We start from the raw sequence: 20,113 nt of genomic DNA on the forward strand, positions 1-20,113 counted from the left end.
AATTACCGAAGTGGTCCAGGTGAGATAAGATGAGAGCCTGCACCAGAGCAGAGGGACTAATTACAGATGGCAATGCTCTCAATCTCCACAAACTGCTAAGATCTCAGAGACAGATCTCAGTAACTGAGTGGAAGCAAGAGCTGAGGGAGAAATAAAAGATGGTTCTGGGGTTTCCCTGGTGGCACAGTGGTTAAGAATCCGCCTGCCAATGCAGGGGACACGGGTTCGAGCCCTGGTCCGGGAAGATCCCACATGCCGCGGAGCAACTAAGCCCGTGTACCACAACTACCGAGCCTGCACTCTAGAGCCCGTGAGCCACAACTATTGAGCCCGTGTGCCGCAACTACTTAGCCTGCACTCTAGAGCCCGCGCTCCCAACAAGAGAAGCCACCGCAATGAGAAGCCTGCGCACCGCAACGAAGAGTAGCCCCCGCTCGCCACAACCAGAGAAAAGCCCGCGCGCAGCAACGAAGACCCAACGCAGCCAAAAAAAAAAAAAAAAAAAAAAATTTATTAAAAAAAAAAAAAAAAAAGATGGTTCTGAGGTTTCTGCTTTGGGAACTGCATGAAGTGTGATGCTGATTATATGCAACGACCATTCGCACTTAGGGAACAGGCACTATCTGGGGAAGGATAAAGATGAGAAGAGCCAGGAGGATGAATGGAGGCCCTGGTGACTAGTGCGAGAGCAACGCCAGGGTGGACAGCAGATCCGACAGCAGCAGTAGCAGCAGCGAACAGCTGCTTACTAAGAGTGCTTACCACGCGCCCAGGGCAGCTCTCCTCTATGTTACTGAGCCATAACATAGAGTCCTACAAGGATGCTGGGAGCAAGGCACTACTGTATCCCTATTTTGCCAATGAGGAAACTGAGGCACAGTGAAGTTAAGGAACATGCCCAAGGTCACACAGTTTCTAAGTGGCAGACAGAAGCCAAACTGCTGAGGATCAGGGAGTGAATAAAAAGGAAAAAAGAAAAAGTAAGAGATCCAGAGAGTAACGGGAACTTTTAAAATTACCACAGAAGAAAATCAAGTAGACTCAAAATAGCCCTTGAAAATTCCTTCAATTACATATGCACCATTCTGTATACACTACCCTGCAGGTGATATTATCGGTTCCTTTAACTCTCCGTTACTCATTATTTTTCAGCGGCATTTAATTTTGATGCATTCACTCTCAATCTCTTTTACAAGTGTAGACACAAGTTATCTCCCGCCCTCCTGCGCGGCCTCCTGAAGATGTATCTTCACTCATTCGTCAGTGTCAGGGACATCCTGGAAACCATGTGAATGCTCTCCCCAGGTCTTTGCCGCAGTGGTCCGGAGCACACGTTCACTGACCGGGGGCTGGCAGGCACCAGGCTGCTTCCGTCGTTACTGTGCCTTCTCTCTTTCTCTTCCCACCACCCTCCTTCACCCCAGGCAGAGAGCTTAATTCCCTTAAGTTAAGTGAAATTATGATACAACGCCACACTATTCTTTTTAATTCAAAGGGAGAGGCAACAAGGAAAGCCTTCATAGGACATAGTTAATAAAGCTTTTCTACTTGACCTTTGAAGCAAAGTGCTACTCTACAAGGAAAGACTGAAGCTAGAGGGAGGCAAGCTCCTGGAAAAGGGTATAAAGGACAGGATCTTTAGAAGGTCAGCCTTGACAGAGAAAGAACACACATCCCCTGAGATGAGGAGAAAGGACACCAATGACAGGTGCAAATGGAAATACGCAGGTCAAATGACAGCTTTCAGGCTGATGGCCTGGAAGTTCTCCCTTCAGCAGGAGGCCAACTGACCTACCACGAAGTGTGAGGAGATGCCTGGGGGGAGGATTCATTCGAGAAGCAGAGAACAGGCCCCAGGGGAAACAGGGAGGAGAATCCACCCAGAAAGGGTCCCAAGTTCCCTGAGTGGCCAGTACTCCAGGTGCAGCTCAACAAGGTTTAACTTTATCTTTCACGTTTGCTTTAAAAATTTATCTTTGAAAAAAACAAAATAACTTCTAAAACAAACCGGTGATATTATTCAAGGGCAAAGAGCTGTATTTTTCCAAACCCAAACTTACTGAATTATGCTGCCTCAAAAATTCTGCAGCATTTTCTTCTGCATTACCACCAATTTCGCCAATCAATATGATACCTTCTGTGGCTGGATCATTCAGAAAGATTTCAAGGCAGTCAGTAAAATCTGTTCCATTGAAAGGATCCCCTCCAATGCCTGGAAAAATCAAAGAATATCTCCAGCTGAAAATTGGACGAATCATATAATTCAGGTCAGGAAATGCTGTTTTACCTGGTTTCTTATTTTGCCTACCCCCTTCTTACCAATATTTTTAAATGTGTCATCACTCTTGCATTTAACATTTAAAAAAAATCACAAAATGCTACATTTATTTCTGCTTATAATATCACATGAATGCTAAACAGTGGTGGGTTCCTGTTAGTCACAAAAACAGCCCTCTTTTGGTTTAACTCCTTATCAAGACTCCTCCCTCCCACAAAATTACTCCTAGATAGTTCTTTAAAAATGAGCATTCTATATAGTTTCCCTAATTAGGAGAACTTTAATTCTGAAAACACATTAGCTTTTTCAGCGATACGAATTACTGTTTTCTATGTTATAACTCTTAACTTTGTTGACTTCTGGTGAGTAGTTCATTATCAGTACCTTGTATATAATAGATGATAAATTCTGAAATTAAAAATAACCTGGATTAGCTAATCTGGTCTGTGTGTCTGTCTGTGTGTGTCTGCGTGTTAACATTACCTTCACTGTGGTAGTTTGTTGTGATGTGTTATTTTCACATGAACCGCAAACTTTATTACCGTATTGGAGACTTAATACCACATTGGAAATAAATATTGGACATTTGTATTTCTTCTACAGTAAAAAAAAAAAAAAAAAAGAATATTTTAAGAAAAGGTGTATTGGTGAGAATATCTTCTCTGATTAAACATTTAACCCATTTCTTTGCACAAAGTAACTATTTCATGAGGGACATTGCACAGGAACCACTTGCAAGTTAAGACACAAGTCCCAGTGAGGGGAGGGGGGTGTCTTGACCCCTCTTACCTCTGACCCAAAGTGGGAGATGACAAGAGACCACACACAGGGGCGCCACTATAAGCACATGGCTTTTTAGCACAAGTACTTGGATAGGACTCAAGGCAATGTTCCCTACAGACTGGCTGACACTCTTAAATTTTTCAGTTATAAAAATGTATTTTATAATAGATAAATACGCAGGACTGGCTCCCTACTCTTCAACACACCACTCAGGAATGAAACTGAGGAAGAGAAGCGGCATCCACTGAGCGCCAGCCACGTGTCATGTACTGTGCCTTAGCACACGTCGGGCCCGCCATTTCCGCATCCCTCCAAACTCTCTGTGACATGGCAATTATTACTCTTCATTCACAAATTTAAAACAGAGGCTACAGAAGACAGAATTGCCAACTCTATTTCAAAATCTTTTATTTTCCATCACGCTATCTTGTATCATAGATTGTCCTTCGGCACACAGAAAAGCTCAATTAATGTTTCACAGTGATTTTACAAATTTGAGCCTTTTTTATTTTTTGCGGTACGTGGGCCTCTCACAGTTGTGGCCTCTCCCGTTGCGGAGCACAGGCTCTGGACGCGCAGGCTCAGCGGCATGGCTCACAGGCCCAGCCGTTCCGTGGCATGTGGGACCCTCCCGGACCGGGGCACGAACCCGTGTCCCCTGCATCAGCAGGCGGACTCTGAATCACTGTGCCACCAGGGAAGCCCACGAATTTGAGTCTTAATAAAAATACTACAGGGTTATATTTTATAATTTTTTATCATAAAATGCTGCCTTTGATAAGCCTCCAAAAGATATTCTAAAAGTTTGAAGGAATATTAATAAAATGAGAACTTTGCCTGGCTTTTGAAAACAAATACCAAGATTATTTCAAAATGTAAAAACTTTTTTATATTTGTAAGTGAGAGATTCCAGGGAGAGCTGGATTCCAGGGAGCTCAACCCTCCTCCACCAATAACGCTGTCACAGGACTACACGCCAGCTCAGTGGTGCCTCGGAGGGTTGCCTTAAGAGTGAGATAATGATTGGCAAAGAATTCAGTGACTGTGAAGCACTGAGTGACAGCTGGAAATGATAACAAAATGCGAATTACAGTAATGAAAGTCCTATTTTTGAAGGACCATTTCTTCCCAGCAAGCTAAGTAACAGCTGTTTTCAAGGCCCAAGGCTCTCCAGGAGACACACGTCCCAGGATGTTTGTTCTGAAGCTCAGAAATCAAATCCCAGACCATGAATCTTGAAAATATAACAGTCAGCTTCACGTATAAGCAAATTAAATTCAAGATCACAACATCTTTTTAATAAAATGGCATTAAAATCTCTCACAAATAATCAAATCAATAATTATCATTATACTTATTCAGTGAAGATACTGAACTCCAATAAAATGAGTTTAGCAAAAAAATCCCTCACCAATGCACAAAGACTGCCCCAATCCAACTTGTGTTGTTTGATGAACTGCTTCATAAGTCAGGGTGCCAGATCTGGACACGATACCTTAAAGAAAGAGAATTCAATAATATTAGGTTGTGTTCATACGACTATCATACAGTAAAATAAATTACAAACACAGGTATCTATAAAACCCATTTCACAATTTGTCAACCAAATAAACGATAACGTCAGGTCATGAAATAAGAAGAAAAGGCCTAAATTATAGCAGGGAGGTTTTTAAAGTTATATAGAGAAGAAAGTGTGTTATTAGTTAGGGTTGTTTTATGACCATAAAAGCAGTTAAGAGAGACCTAAAGTCTTCCACGTAAAATGACTGCAGACATGCAGTAAAATGGAACAATAAACCTATAAAAAGGTCCATAAAGAAAAAAAAAGAAGGCATAAGTTTCAAGTATTAATCTTTGGCTAATAACCCTGATTTAGGAAAATAAATTCATAGTTAGGCTTGCTGTCTCCTGACCACACAGATTCCTCAAGACAGAGCCCTATTCTCCTACGCTGGTTCGGTAAGAGACTGCCAATGCTGTTGGAGATTCTGCAGTGACTGTCTTTCTTGCTGGACTGGAACCTCCAGGGGGTCAGTAAACAAGACTGTTTTCCCCACACCTGCGTTCCCAGTATCAAGCACAGTTCAGGCACAGAAAGAGCTCAGTAAATATGTACCAAATGGGTCAATACTGAAAATCAATGGAGAACAACCAACCTCTCAAACAAAATCTAATTCCAAGAGTTTTAAGACCATTCACTAACTGGATCCTATTTCACGACAAATGACAACCACTAACACCAAGCCCCATCTGTCTCATCCATCAGTTTTTCCCTATTCTTAGACCTTTCTTTCTATCTACATCCTCTCTCCTTAACACAGCCCCTCCTCTGTGGGACCTTTCATAACTGAGAAGATTAGGTAGGTCATGCCTATGTACATATGCATTTAGCTTTTAAATAAAGTACAATCAGTAACTGAATTGTATATCTTTGTGTGAATTACCTAGTCTCCTTTCCACTCCTGATTCTTATGAATAGAATTATGATTGATTGATTGATTCTTATGATAGAATTATGTTCTTGTTCAGGCAACACCCTAGATTACTGGGCAGCACAACTGTTTTATTTATTCTAGTCTTTTAATGGATCAGTATAATAGTGAACAGTAGCACTAGGATTTTGTCATTTTGTCATTCTTTTAAGGGGCTTTCATCTAATTATATAAATGATATACAATTTATATAAATGCAAACTGCATACATTTAAGGTAATGAAAGCAATGTTTTTAGGGTAAATTACTCCTGCCATCCTTAAAGTATATATATAGTAAAAGAGACTATCACTTAAAAATATCTATCATAGGGCTTCCCTGGTGGTGCAGTGGTTGAGAGTCTGCCTGCAAATGCAGGGGACACGGGTTTGTGCCCCGGTCCGGGAAGATCCCACATGCCGCGGAGCGGCTGGGCCCATGAGCCATGGCCGCTGAGCCTGCGCGTCCGGAGCCTGTGCTCTGCAACGGGAGCGGCCACAACAGTGAGAGGCCCATGTACCGCAGGAAAAAAAAAAAAATCTATCATAAGGATACTTCTGCTTCCAAAAAGCAGGGATATTTTCCTGTATTCTTCCTGCTAAGTACAAGTAAAAACCCTGGACATCATATATAAAACAAATATAAGAAATCTCTGAGGGGCTTCCCTGGTGGCGCAGTGGTTGAGAGTCCGCCTGCCGATGCAGGGGACGCGGGTTCGTGCCTCGGTCCGGGAAGATCCCACGTGCCGCAGAGTGGCTGGGCCTGTGAGCCATGGCCGCTAAGCCTGCACATCTGGAGCCTGTGCTCCGCAAAGGGAGAGGCCACAACAGTGAGAGGCCCGCGTACCGCAAAAAAAAAAAAAAGAAATCTCTGAAAGATGGAGAGAAGACAGAGTCACTAGGGACCTCGAGACTCAAGCAGTGACACAATGGTGAACAAATCACAAAGAGGATAAATCCAAAGAAATTCCCACCAAAACTCCTAATAAATAAACTTCAGAAAACCAACGACAAAAAAAAAAAATCTTGAAAGCAGCAAAAGAAAAATAACACCTTACCTAAACAGGAAAAACAACTCAAATGACATCAGCTTTCTCATCAGAACCCATGGAAGCAAGAAGTGGAACAACATTTTTTAAGTGCTAAAACAACTGTCAACCCTAAATCCTATACCCAGTGAAATTATCCTTTAGGGATGAAGGGGAAATAAAGACATTCTCAGATGACGGAAAAATAAATAATCTGTCACCAACAGTTCCATCATAAAAGAATGGCTAATGGAAGTTCTCTAAAAAGAAGGTAAATGATACCAAGAAGGAAGAACACAGCAATAAGCAAAACATGGATAGATAGAAAGACTTTCTCTTGAGTGTCCTAAAAGGAAGAAATAAAACTGTCCCTATTTGTAGATAACATGTTTGTCTACAAAGAAAATGCTAAGGAATCTACCAAGAAAACTCATTAGATTACAGCAACGTTGCAAGATACAAGATAAACAAAAATCAATTGTATTTCTATACATTAGCCATGAGCACATGGACACCAAAATTAAAATACAATAAAATTTACAATTGCTTTCTTAAAAAAAAGAAATACTTAGGTGTAAATCTAACAAAACATATACAGAACTTATATGCTAAAAACTACAAAATGCTTGTGAAAGAAATCAAAGACAATCTAAATAAGTGAAAATATACTGCATTCATGGATTGGAATAGTCAACACGTCTATTCCCCCCAGATTGACATAAAGATTTAACACAATTCCCATCAAAATCCCAGCAAGAGTTTCTGTAGATAGAGACAAGATCATCTTAAAAATTATATGAAGTAAAGGAACTAGAAGAACTAAATAATTTAAAAAAGAATAAAGTGCAAGGAAGCGATCTACCTAAAATTTCAAGACTTATCACTTAGCTATAGTATCAAGATTGTGTGGTACTGGTGAAATCCAGAAATAGACCAACACAAATATGCCAACTGTTTTCCTGACAAAAATGCAAAAGCAACTCAATGGAAGAAAGATGATCTTTTCAATAAATGGTGCTGAAGCAACCGAACACAAGTAGATGGAAAAGAACTTCGATCTACATCTCACACCTAGAAAAATTAACTGAAATTGGATCATGGGATTTAAATGTAAAACTACAAAACTTTCAGGAAAAAGAAAGGTATTTAAGGCTAGGCAAAGACTTATTAGACTTGAGGTCCAAAGCATACTTCACAGGAGAAAAAAATTAGTAAGTTAGACTTCATCAAAATGAAAAACTCTTGCTCTCTGAAAGATCCTGTTAAGAGCATGAAAACACAGCTACAGAGCGGGAGAAAGTATTTGTAAGCCACATATCCAACAACGTACTAGTATCTAGAATATATAAAGAACTCTCAAAACTCAACAGTAAAAAAGCAAACAACCCAATTAGACCATGGGCAAAAAAACATGAAGAAAACACTTCACTGAAGAAGACATACAGATGACGGACAAGCACCTGAAAAGACGTTCAATATCATTAGCCATTAGGGGAATGTAAATTAAAACGATTACAATGAGATATCACTGTACACTTATCAGAATGGCTAACATAAAAAACTGTGATACTACCAATGCTGGCAAGGATGCAGAAAAACCGGATCACACATACGTTGGTGACGGAAATGTAAAATGGATAACAATTTGGCAATTTCTTAAAAAACATGCAACTATCATCCAACCTAGCAACTGCCCTACTGGGCATTCATCCCAAAGAAACGAAGACTTGGATTATATAAAAACGAGTACACAAATGTTTATAGCAGCCTTACTTGTAACAACCCCAAACTGGAAACAATCCCAATATCTTTCAACAGATGAATCATTAAACACACTACGGCACATTCATACCCTGGAATACTACTCAGTAATAATACTCAGTATTGGCTGAGGAGGGAAGTGGGTGTATCTATAAAAGGGCAAGATGAGGGATCCCTGTAGTGATGGAAAAATTCTTTATGTCTGTATCAATGTCAATATACTAGATGTGACATTGCATTATAGTTTTGCAAGATGTTACCATTGGGGGACACTGGATAAAGAGTACACAGAAATCTGTCTGTATTATTTCTTACAATTACATGTGAATTTACAATTATCTGAATATAAAAAGTTTAATTAAAATATAATTTTTAAAAAGGATGTAGAAGTCAAGTATGTCACTTGGTTGAGAGTAAAAAACGTCTAACATAAGTGAAAAAAATATTGTATAGTTAAATATCAGTTTGGAATTCAATCTCTCTTCAATAACATTCAATTAGCTGTTATACAGTTTCATTAGCTATCATTAACACAAACTAGAAAGCCACTATAATATTGTACTGCTGTCTATTACATTACGTCCCATTCAGAAATACCCAAGGGACTGAAAAATCCTTCCTTTCCCCAAACTCTTAGCTTAAGGACTGGAAGTCAACGAGGCTTCTGAGAACATTAGTACTAGTATCAAAATAGGAATAGTTAGTACAAAAAATCATCTTTTCTCCTTCACCTCCTTGAAAATCTTGTAGTGTCATATATTTTCTTTTGGGTGAATTTTTTTCTAAATCCTCTGAATTAAAGGCAGTCTCCCAGAGGACTTCCTCATCAATGTGCTATGGCCATCTGGAGAACCAAGGTCTAAAGGACTTCCCTGAACTTTTCTTACTTGTTTTTGAGGTTCACGGGCACCTTAGAAAGCACGGTAGTGATCAGAAAGGCAACTCAGTACAGGGCACACCTTATTCCATGCTCACCTAAGTCTACAGTAGTAGCCATTCTAAGCAGACTGCAGAGTGTAAACAGTATTCAAATATGTGCAAAAGCATCAGTGGCTATGTGGATCAGGGCCCGACTAGAAATCAGATGGCCTATGGAACTCCCTGCATCCTCCCTCATAAGAGAACTTGGTAAGTTCTCGACTGGCAGCAGGGCTGACAGCTCTAAGAGCCATTAGTAATAAAGAAAAATCATGACCTTTAACCCAGTCCTGTAAACTACACAACTGACATTTACTGACTATATTTAACTATTCTTACTTAGTATTTACAGTCACGGTTTATAGATAAAGTACTGTAAACTCTATTATGGTGGAGAAACAGTATAGCTTAGTGAGAGTTAGGTGTGAAGAGTCTAAAAACCGCCATAATGGGCTAATTCTGAAACGTTAATTTGGTTATTTCCTTGAGGAACTAAACAAGTAGCAGTACAATTTTCCCAAAACATTTTGAGAAAGCCCATAATATCCACTGAGGCAAAGTAATTCTGACAGGACACAGAAAGACTAACAATAAAAGTATTCACAGCATGTATATCTGGACAAAGAACTTAAGAGCCTGAATATTTACAGAACCCCCCATAATCAACAATTATATAAAAATTATATAAAAGACTACCCAATAAAAAATAATGTGTAAAACACTTGAATAGGTAATTCACAACAGAAGATTTATAAATGGCCAATAAGGACATGACATCGTTAGTCATGGGGGAAACTCAAAACCATAATGAGACATCATTTTACTCCCGGTAGAATGGCTAAAATTACAGACTAACAGTACTAAATGTCTGTGAAGATGTGGAGTGACTGGAACATTCATACACCGAGGGTGAGAGTAAAGAACGCACAGTCACTTTACAGCACTATTTGGCAACTTCTTAAAAAGTTGAACGTGCTTTGACTCTATGACTTAGCAATTCCATTCGTAGGCATTTAACCCAAGAGAAATACCCACAAAAAGACCTGTACACAGAAGTTCACCTTAACCTTATTCATAACGAATCAAACCTGAAAACAACAGAAACGTTTGTCAGTGGGAGAATGGACAAATTGTGGTATTCAATAAAATACTACTTACCGATAAAATAAACTATTGATACACGCAAACACATGGAAGAATCCATAGTGTGCTGAGCAGGAAAAGAATCTTTTAAAAAACCCCAAAAACATCTTCACTGATTCTAGAGAATTAGTGTTTCTCAAGCATCATTCAGGACATAGAATCAAGTCACTATAAAACTTCCCTGGTAAATTCTCTTAAAGTTGAATTAATTAAAATGAATTTGATTTGCAGAGTCAAATTCTCTTTGTGAGTTTTGAGCTCAGGGCAAGGAATTTTGTTTTTAATCTATAAGAAATATATACTCACCAATTCTTCCTTTCTTGTGAATATGGCCAGGCATGATGCCAATTTTGCATTCTCCAGGCTGAAGGAAAGGAATTCATGGTTTCAGAAAAGTGAAAAAAAAAATTGTAACTTCCTAGGTCATACACACAAATATACTTGGACTGATTCAAAGCTAGTTTGCCTTCAGCGGGCTTATTTTTGTTCTGTACACTCACATTGATGACTCCAGGGCAGTTTGGCCCAATCAGCCTGGTCTTTTCCTGGCGCAGCAGCTTGTGCTTGACCCGCACCATGTCCTGCTGTGGGATACCTTCAGTGATGCACACGACCAAGGACACTTCCGCCTCGATAGCTTCATTAATGGCAGCAGCAGCAAAAGGAGGAGGGACATAAATGACAGACGCTGTTGCTCCGGTCTGTTCTTTGGCCTGAAACATTAACCACGAAGCACTTTATTTTTGGTTAAGTCAGAAACATTGTAAAAGAAATTCAATACCATGATTTTAATGACGTCTTGGGGTCAGGAAAGGACACCACCAGGAGACATCGGATGTCTTCATTCTTCCCATTAACAAGTTCACTTTGCTGTCAGAAAAGAGCAGAGTAAGCACCGCCTCCTTTCTGCCCCCTTGGGACACCCTTCTGCACTGAAAGTTTCTGTGACCTCCCATTCCCTCAGGTGACAGCATGTCAGTACACCTGCAAGCACTGCCTGATTTGCATCTGTGTCCCCTCATTCCTGGGCCATGTTTATTTCTGTTGTTCTACAAGGCACTTACCACCTATTCAGTACCAAAGACCCTGCACCTCCCCAGGAGAAAAGGACTAGTGAGTCCCAAGCTCCAGAACCCAGCTCTCAACCATCTGTTTAAAAATACATCCAACTTAATAAATAATATCAAGAGGCAGCAAAACGAAGTGGTTTTTTTCCTAGCTGTCAATTTTTACTCTAAATGCATGCTGATTAGAAATAAACTAAAATGAGTCGGCGGGAAGATGGCGGAAGAGTAAGACGTGGAGATCGCCTTCCTCCTCACGGATACACCAGAAATACATCTACACGTGGAATAACTCCTACAGAACACCTACTAAACTAAAATACACATGCATAAATGGCCACGGAATAAGAATGGGTCAAATAAGGTTAGAGTTTACTCTACATCACCCCTCACGATGCAAAGCACTGAAAGACCATCAATTTGACCACGGTTCTCTCTCAGTGGTTTTTACATACTCTCTACATGTATCAATACACATGTAGCTTTCTACCCACCTCCACGTGTGGCCATGTCTCTGCTCCTGAAAGGAAGCTCCTTGAAGACAGAGACTGTCAGTGATCTCTGGCTCTCCAAGAGTGGCAGCATCTATTCCGTGAGAGGCCCTGAGAGATACTCTGTACAGGCCTCAGATAACGCTTCACCACAACCCTGCATGCTTAGCATCCCCAGCTACAAATCAAGATGCTGAGGCCAAGAAATATTAAATAACCTGCACAAGGTCACATAGCTAGGAAGTGGTACAGGCAAGATTCAACAAGGCAAAAGTATATCTGATTCCAAAGCGTCAGCTCTTTTCAGCTACAGCAGGCTGCCTCCCTATAAATGTCAAAATGTAACTTAACCAAGATGTAAATCAAAACTTTTTAGAAGGCTGTGCCATGGGATTCATAATGGATACAAAAACCAAGTTACAGAACATACAGGTACAACTAGAAGGGACAGAAGTAAAAGACGGTGTCTTTGAGAATCATCCCCAAATGACTCCCCACGTTCCCAGCAACTTAGGGGCTTTCTCTACGGCATCCCGAATAAAAAGACGTATCTTGACAGTGACAGAAGAACAAGTCAAAGGCTGCTGACTTGCCAGGGGTTAAAAATAATTCAAAACAATGTTTTTAAAAACTATGTTCAAGATGATAACAGAGAAGTGGGAACCAAAGGAAAAGAGCTAGGTTGGAACCAAGTGTAGGAATTTTATGGAAAATATCAATATATCCCATGGGTTCCTACCCCTTAAGGCTACAAACACTTTCAGCAGCTGGACTGTGACAACAGGGTCTGTGCTGGCAAATAATACTGCATGAAAGGTGTCCGTCCTACTCACTCAGAAAGCTCTTTGAAAGAGCAGAATGGGTGAGAGACAGTATCTGTCAAAGAACTTACATTATATTCCAAATGTCATATCTATTTGTATCAAAATTAATAATAAATGAATTGCTTAGCAATGAAAACTGTTTTCAAAAGAAAGCAAAAATGGCTCATGACAAAAGAAATCTGCCTAGAGAGATTTTTTCTAAAAATGCAAATCAAAAAAAAAAAAAAAAACTAAATGATTATTCTACAGAATATATGACTTTACTCTTTAAAATACAATACACTCAAAACACACATACACGTATACAGTACACCCTATTTTCAAGTTTAAAGTAAAGTGAAAATTCCAAATGTGAATATTTCTTTTTTTCTACATTTTAGGATTAAGAATACAAATTAACTTCAATTAGAAGTTAGTATTCCAGGGCCTTCCCTGGTGGCTCAGTGGTTGAGAGTCCGCCTGCCGATGCAGGGAACACGAGTTCGTGCCCCGGTCCGGGAAGATCCCACATGCCGCGGAGCGGCTGGGCCCGTGAGCCATGGCCGCTGAGCCCACGCGTCCGGAGCCTGTGCTCCGCAACGGGAGAGGCCACAACAGTGAGAGGCCCGTATACCGCAAAAAAAAAAAAAGAAGTTAGTATTCCATAAAGAGAGTACATCTATAAATGTGTACTGTAAAAAGTGCAATTCTTTAAAACATGCCTTAGAAGTATGTTTATAAAGAGGAGAGGTACAGTTTTTAACATCAATACATCAATCGCAAGTACTAAGTTTATTTCCTTGATTTTTTAAATTAAACAGCCAAGAATTTGTACTATGGTTTCTTTTATAATACTACTAGTTTTGTATATATTCATTTAAGTGTAGAAAGAGAGTGAAAGAATACACATTGAGCTTAAATTAGCTCTCTATAAAAGCAAAATCTGAGAAATGGAAAACACTATATAAAACTTAACTTTACATACTTTTATGTCATCTGAATTTTTACAATAAGCAATTAGCTTTGTAGCGAAGAATTAAAGTTTACTTTAAATTCATTTTAAAAAGTATTAAGAAATCAGCAAATTGGGGAAGAGACTAGAACTCTGTGATTTGTCCATCAGACTCCACAGCTAGGTTTCTCCACACAGGAATACCACATACTACTTACTTACTCTGAGCCGGGCTAAGTCTGCCACTTATCAGCCATGACACTATGTGCAGGACCCTCAACCTCTCTGCTCTGTCAGCAGCTGGACTGTGACAACAGGGTCTGTGCTGGCAAATAATACTGCATGAAAGGTATCCATCCTACTCACTCAGAAAGCTCTTTGTAAGAGCATCCTTGTCTTTAAAATGGGGATGATAACAGCACCTACCTCGGGCTTGTGGTTCGGCCTGAATGAGGCCATGAATATGAAGCACCTGGCACAGTGCCTGGCAAAGCACCCACTCGAAGTATTAGGGTAGGGGGTGGATGCTGACATGTGCACTTCTAACACCCCAGAAGAAGAAATGGTAAGGAAGGAAAATAAGCCAAACAGAAGCCAAGCCAAAGCACTTCTTCCCTAAAGAGCTGATATATACCTACAGACAAAAATGACCCGGGGGGCTTCCCTGGTGGCGCTGTGGTTGAGAGTCCACCTGCCGGTGCAGGGGATGTGGGTTCGTGCCCCGGTCCGGGAAGATCCCACATGCCGCGGAGCGGCTGGGCCCGTGAGCCATGGCCGCTGAGCCTGTGCGTCCGGAGCCTGTGCTCCACGGCGGGAGAAGCCACAACGGTGAGAGGCCCGCATACCGCAAAAAAAATAAATAAATAAAAATGACCCAGGCTGCGGAGAAAACACCCTGAGCCTACCTGACTAAAGTGAACACACTGGTTTTTACCGCAATTCAAATTTCTCTAGGTTACTGGAATTTTAAAAAGCAACTGACTCTCCCCAAAGGGGCACAATTAAGATCTTAAACCAAGGTGTACTAGCTCTTCCCCTGCTTTTCTTTTCTTGCCAAGCTCAGGTGCCATTAGTTACCTCCTTCACAGTACTGAAGACCGGTAAGCCCAGATGCGTCTCGCCTCCTTTTCCTGGAGTGGTTCCTCCAACTAATTTGGTGCCGTATTCCAATGCCTGCTGACTATGAAAGGTGCCCTGAGGGGAAAACGTGAAAGACTAATGAGAAAAGGCAGGCTGGGAAGCCTAAAGGCAATCTTCAGCAACTTGGAAAAGAAAAACAGATAGGTTAAGTATTTCCCAGCAAACAGCTGTAACACATATCCAAGCATTCTCATCACCTTACTGAACACAGCTTTCCGAAGCAAAGCGGGCCTCTGCGGGGCCAAAATAACTGTTTTTTTTAAGGGTGGGGGGGAGCAGTCTCTTTTCCCTCTGTTTTCAAATTTGGCTGATGATCAGAAACCCCCTGGTGTTTACCTGAAAAGAACACCTCTTTTTCACTGTTCCTCGACCCCTGGTGTCCTCACATCCCTCTTCTACTCAGTGTAAAATCCATGGCCAGTCACTACAGTCACACACCACCTTGGCTCTCTCTCACTTCAATTTACACATCTGGCAAAATCACAGTCTTGGTTAAATCCAATTCTCCACCTACTCTGAGACTGCACATGTGCCACTGAACAGTAGCTGGAGGAAAAATAAAACCTTGCTAACTGGTCTCACTTTAAATTAACGATCCCAAACCTTAAGTGAGCCTTTAACGCTGCCCAGCCAGCATCCTGGATGTCCCTATCCATTTACTCTCCCACCTCCACCTCGGCACTACTGATACTCTGGACACACTGATTCCCTGTTATGAGAGGCTGTCCTGTGATTTGTACAATGTTTACCTCTACTCAGTAGATGCCAGTACAATGCCCTCCTCCCTACCGCAATCAGCTGTGATGACCAAAAACACCTCCAGGGATTGAAAGATTCTTTTTCACTAAGCTTCTGGCGCTCCGCCTCCCTGTTTTTCCTCTTCTCTTTCTTCCCCTTCCTAGACTTCTCTTTTTCATTTAAATGTGTGCCCTTGGTGAGTTCACCCCTTACCATGGCAATAAATATCATCCATATGGTGACCTCTCCCAAACACACAGACACACACACCTCCCACATACCTAGCCGAGACCTTTGCCTTGAACTCCATGCTCACACTGCCAACTGCCTACCTGACATCTCCACTTGGAGAACCAGTAGGCATCCCAAACTTAATGTGCCCAAAACCGAGTTCCTGATCACTCCCCTCCATGGTTTACCCCATCACAATTAATGAGAACTCCACTCCTAACAGATGTTCAGACCAAAACTACTGAAGTCATTCTTGATTCCTCTCTTTCTCTTGTATCTCAAATCAGGATACATTAGTAAATCTTACTGCCCTGCCTTCAGAACGTAACTGACAACATCTCACCCCTTCTACTGCTACCGTCTTGGTCTAAGTCAGCATCAACTCTTGACAGTACTGCCCTTGCTCCCTTTCAACCTATTCTCAACACGGCAGCCAGACTGATCCTGTTACATGTCACTTCTCTGATCAAACTCTGCAATAGTTTTCCATCTCATTCACAGCAAAAGCCAAAGCAAAAGTATCACACTGGCCACCAAGTCAGTATTCAAGCTGCCTCCTCACATCAGAACCCCTCAACTGCCCGACCTCGCTTCACCCACTGTTCTCCCATCACTCATTCTACTCCAGTCATGCCGGCCTTGGGGCTGCCACACACAGCAGGCACGTTCCCCCCTCCTGGCCTCACTGTCCCCTCTGGCTGGAACACCCTTCCCCTAGACATCCACTTGACTCACCCCCAAAGCTGCTTTAGAACTTGACTCAGAGGTCAGGCTTCCCCTGAGCACCCACCACAATTGCCACCACAACCCCACACACATACAGACACCTCCTTCCTCTGGTTTAGTTTTTCCACGGCACTTATACTTTCTAACGTACCACATAATTTACTCATTGATTTTGTTTCTCTCCCCTGCCACTCCACGAAGGCAATGATTTCTATCTACTTTGTTCACTGAGAGATGGCACCTAAAGCAACACATTCCATACAGTAGGCACTCAATAAGTAGTTGTTGAAAACTGAGTGGATCTATGCGGTCATTCTACAGGAACCAGAAAATGATGACTCAACTACTCAAGTTCTATTTCTTAATTCAACGTCTTCATTTTTCAAAACAGGAAACTTAGTCCCAAGCGTGTTAACTGACTTATCTTAAGTCAGTGATGTAGTTTTGGAAAGGACCTCAGACCAGTGCTCTCTCTTTAGAGAAATGCCATTCAAAGTGTCATCTGTATATGCTAACGGTCTACAGTGAGACAAACACAAAACGAAAAAAGAATGACAAAAATAATAAAGAAAAATCTAATAAAGAAAACAAAAATAAGTGAGAATGTTTGCAGACTTTTATAGCAATATAATATTGCTATGACTTTTACAGTATTTTGTAAAAAATATTCATCTGCATTAGATTGGTGATAAAACAAAGACACACCCAAACTGGTCTTTCATTCCAGATAGTTAGAGAAGCACTACCCCAGACTATCACACTGTTACATAAATTCCAATGGACAAATTTTTAGTCCTAATGTAGTGCTAAACAGGGATAACATTTCCCGTTAATAAGCTTCTTTCCCGTAATTTTCCTGTTATCACCATCCAGTGCAGAGTTAAGAATAGTAATAGTTTTTAGCAGCTCATAACAGCCAGTTCAAGAAATACCACCCACTGGAAATCTGCATTTTGGGGATTTGCTCTGAAATACAAATATTCCTCACTCATATGTGGACAATGTGGAACAATGTGTACACTGAAAAAAGAAGAACTAATGAGACAAAATGCAGATTCTCTACAGAGATAGCCTCTAAATTTCAGACCTCATCGTTACCTCTATAAACAGAAACTTAAAACCAACAAATCTTAAGGCTCCCAATTACTCTTAAAGAAAAGTGAATAAGAAACAGTGTATTTGCCAGTAACCCAGAGACTCTGAAACCAACCTTGGATTTCAATATTTAGGCAAATCATCATCTAATTTATGAATCAGAGACAGTTCCAAATAGTGCTTATAGCATGGACAATGGTTCTTAAAAAAAAGGTCAGAGGTTAAAATGTTGTAGGATTGTATAAAGCTTAGTAAACAGAAAAACAAAATCATACATAGTAAACTTATGTGGAGAATTTGGGTTAATCAAACATTTGATTATATGCTAATAAAATTAACATCTATCCAAAAAGGGACTAAATATGATTTTAATTGGCAGAGAAATGATAAAAGGTACTTCATAATCTTAGATGAGCATCAACTTTCTTTAGAATGTATATATGTGGAAATGATATTCATAAAACATACGGCTATCAGAATAAGTAAACCAATTTTACCTATGAACAAAATTTCAACGTTTGGGGTGTTTCTTTTTTCGTTGACAGTGGGTTGTTTTTTTTAAGACAGTAGAGGAATGGGAGAAAAAGAAGAAAGGTCCACTGCAATTCACATTTTTGTGCCCAGTTATTTCAAAACAAAAGTCAGAAAGCAAAAGGACATTTCACATGAACAACCTTCTAATCTAATTCATTTTTTAAAAAAGAACTACAAAATTTTAAAGCAATTCCTAAGTACTTTAAAAACAAAAGTTATAGAATTCTGGATATTTAGGTACCATCCTCTAGATCAGGGGTTAGTAAAGGATGGCCTGAAGGACTTGACTTGCCACTGGTTTCGTGAATTAAGTCTTACTGGCATACCCATTCACTGACATATTACCTATGGCTGCTTTTGCTGTTCCAATACTACCAAGTAGCTGTGACAGAGACTGCATGGCCTATTAAGCCTAAAATGCTTACAATCTTGTCTTTACAGAATACGCTTGCCAACTCTTGCTCTAGATCACCAAAATCCTGCAGAATGGACGTGATAATTCTTTTAATCATAGAAAAATCATTAACTTTTAAATTACACAAAAATCATTAATCGCTTTTATTTTGCCATATCTCCTTTAATAATGAAGGAAGGGATACTTGGGGTTAAGGCTGATGGCTATCTTCTAATTGATTTGGTAGTATTCCCTCGTTTAAAACAAAAAAATCTGTGCATCCACTATGGTGAAACCATAAATGTGTACAAATGTTTTAAAGGGCAACTTAGCAATAGCTGTTAAAATTTTAAATACACAGAACCTTTGACACCCATTTTTACTTTCAGGAATCAATTTAATGACACATATGTATGATATATATTATATACTGTATAATTTGTTTATATATGTGTGTGTGTGTGTGTATATATATATACACACACACACACACACACACACACACACACACACACACACACACACACAGAGAGAGAATGAAAGAGAGAGTGTTCTATAGAACAAACTCTGTAGAATGCCCATTATATAAGTGTACATATGTTTGTATGAGCAAGAAAAATATCTGGAAGGATACATGTCAACTTGTTATCAGAAGGAATTCCAGAGCAGCAGAATGGTAGGCAGGAAGGAAAGGAGATTCTTATGTTGCGTTTTTTTGTGGAATCACATCACAGCTATATTTAAACTTACATAAGTTCTATGATGTAGGCAGAGGATAGGGAGAGAGAATGAATATAAACGAAATACTTCAGGCTATTTTGCCCGCTATTCCCCTGAAGACCATTTGCCCAGAGAGTACAAGACGGGAAAAATCAATGTACTACTTCCTCTGCCCATCACAGTTCCCATGAGCCTCTCTGGGTTTGAGCATTTCCCCACACTGATCTGTGCTTAGCTGAGAATGTTTTTTGTACAAGGCCTAAACACAAGCCATCTGCCTTACCTAGTGCTTAATTAAAGAAACAGTGATCTGTTCCAATGTTGGAGAAAAGCCAGTTGTGTTATACTTGCTGAAAGAAAATATGTGGGTTTCCAACATAATACTGTACTCCTAGGGAGGGATTTTCACGGTAACATTAAATACAATTTTCATCTTAGAGGCTGACTATAGCACCTAACCCCCTCCTGAGATACAACTCCACTGCTGTACTGTATACTCTTGTGCTACAAACTGTATTATAACTTTTGTGACTTTAAAACAATAGAAAATAATTCAATGTTTTTGTATCTCTAATATACATCTTTTAAAAAGTCTTGAAACACCTACCTGCTTACCAGTGAAACCCTGGCAAATAACCTTCGTATCTTTATCAACATAGAGATGCTTCCTGGAAGCTGTATAGGAGCAATGCCGAATTCCATTCTGTTGCACTGCAAAGTAAAGAAAATATGACACATTATAATTTTTCCAAACTTTTGGACTATGAATTTAACTTGGTGACAAAAAAAAAACAAAAAAAACAAAAAAAAAAACGGGCTTCCCTGGTGGCGCAGTGGTTGAGAG

At 40.1% G+C, this 20,113-nt stretch overlaps 1 protein-coding gene across 1 annotated transcript in view; it reads right to left on the reverse strand.

Moving 5' to 3' along the window:
* SUCLG1 (succinate-CoA ligase GDP/ADP-forming subunit alpha) overlaps nucleotides 1–20,113 on the reverse strand; it is a 35,980-nt gene that overhangs the window by 5,591 nt on the left and 10,276 nt on the right. Inside the window, exons 2-7 of the mRNA XM_024744013.1 lie at nucleotides 19,877–19,980; nucleotides 14,769–14,885; nucleotides 10,882–11,094; nucleotides 10,688–10,745; nucleotides 4,473–4,556; nucleotides 2,061–2,212 (exon numbers count right to left, since the gene is read on the reverse strand). Coding sequence (XP_024599781.1) covers nucleotides 2,061–2,212; nucleotides 4,473–4,556; nucleotides 10,688–10,745; nucleotides 10,882–11,094; nucleotides 14,769–14,885; nucleotides 19,877–19,980 — 728 coding nt within the window. The remainder of the gene's footprint in view (nucleotides 1–2,060; nucleotides 2,213–4,472; nucleotides 4,557–10,687; nucleotides 10,746–10,881; nucleotides 11,095–14,768; nucleotides 14,886–19,876; nucleotides 19,981–20,113) is intronic.

This window comes from Neophocaena asiaeorientalis, unplaced genomic scaffold (assembly GCF_003031525.2).
Source record: "Neophocaena asiaeorientalis asiaeorientalis breed wild unplaced genomic scaffold, Neophocaena_asiaeorientalis_V1.1 scaffold114, whole genome shotgun sequence".
Taxonomy (NCBI): domain Eukaryota; kingdom Metazoa; phylum Chordata; class Mammalia; order Artiodactyla; family Phocoenidae; genus Neophocaena; species Neophocaena asiaeorientalis.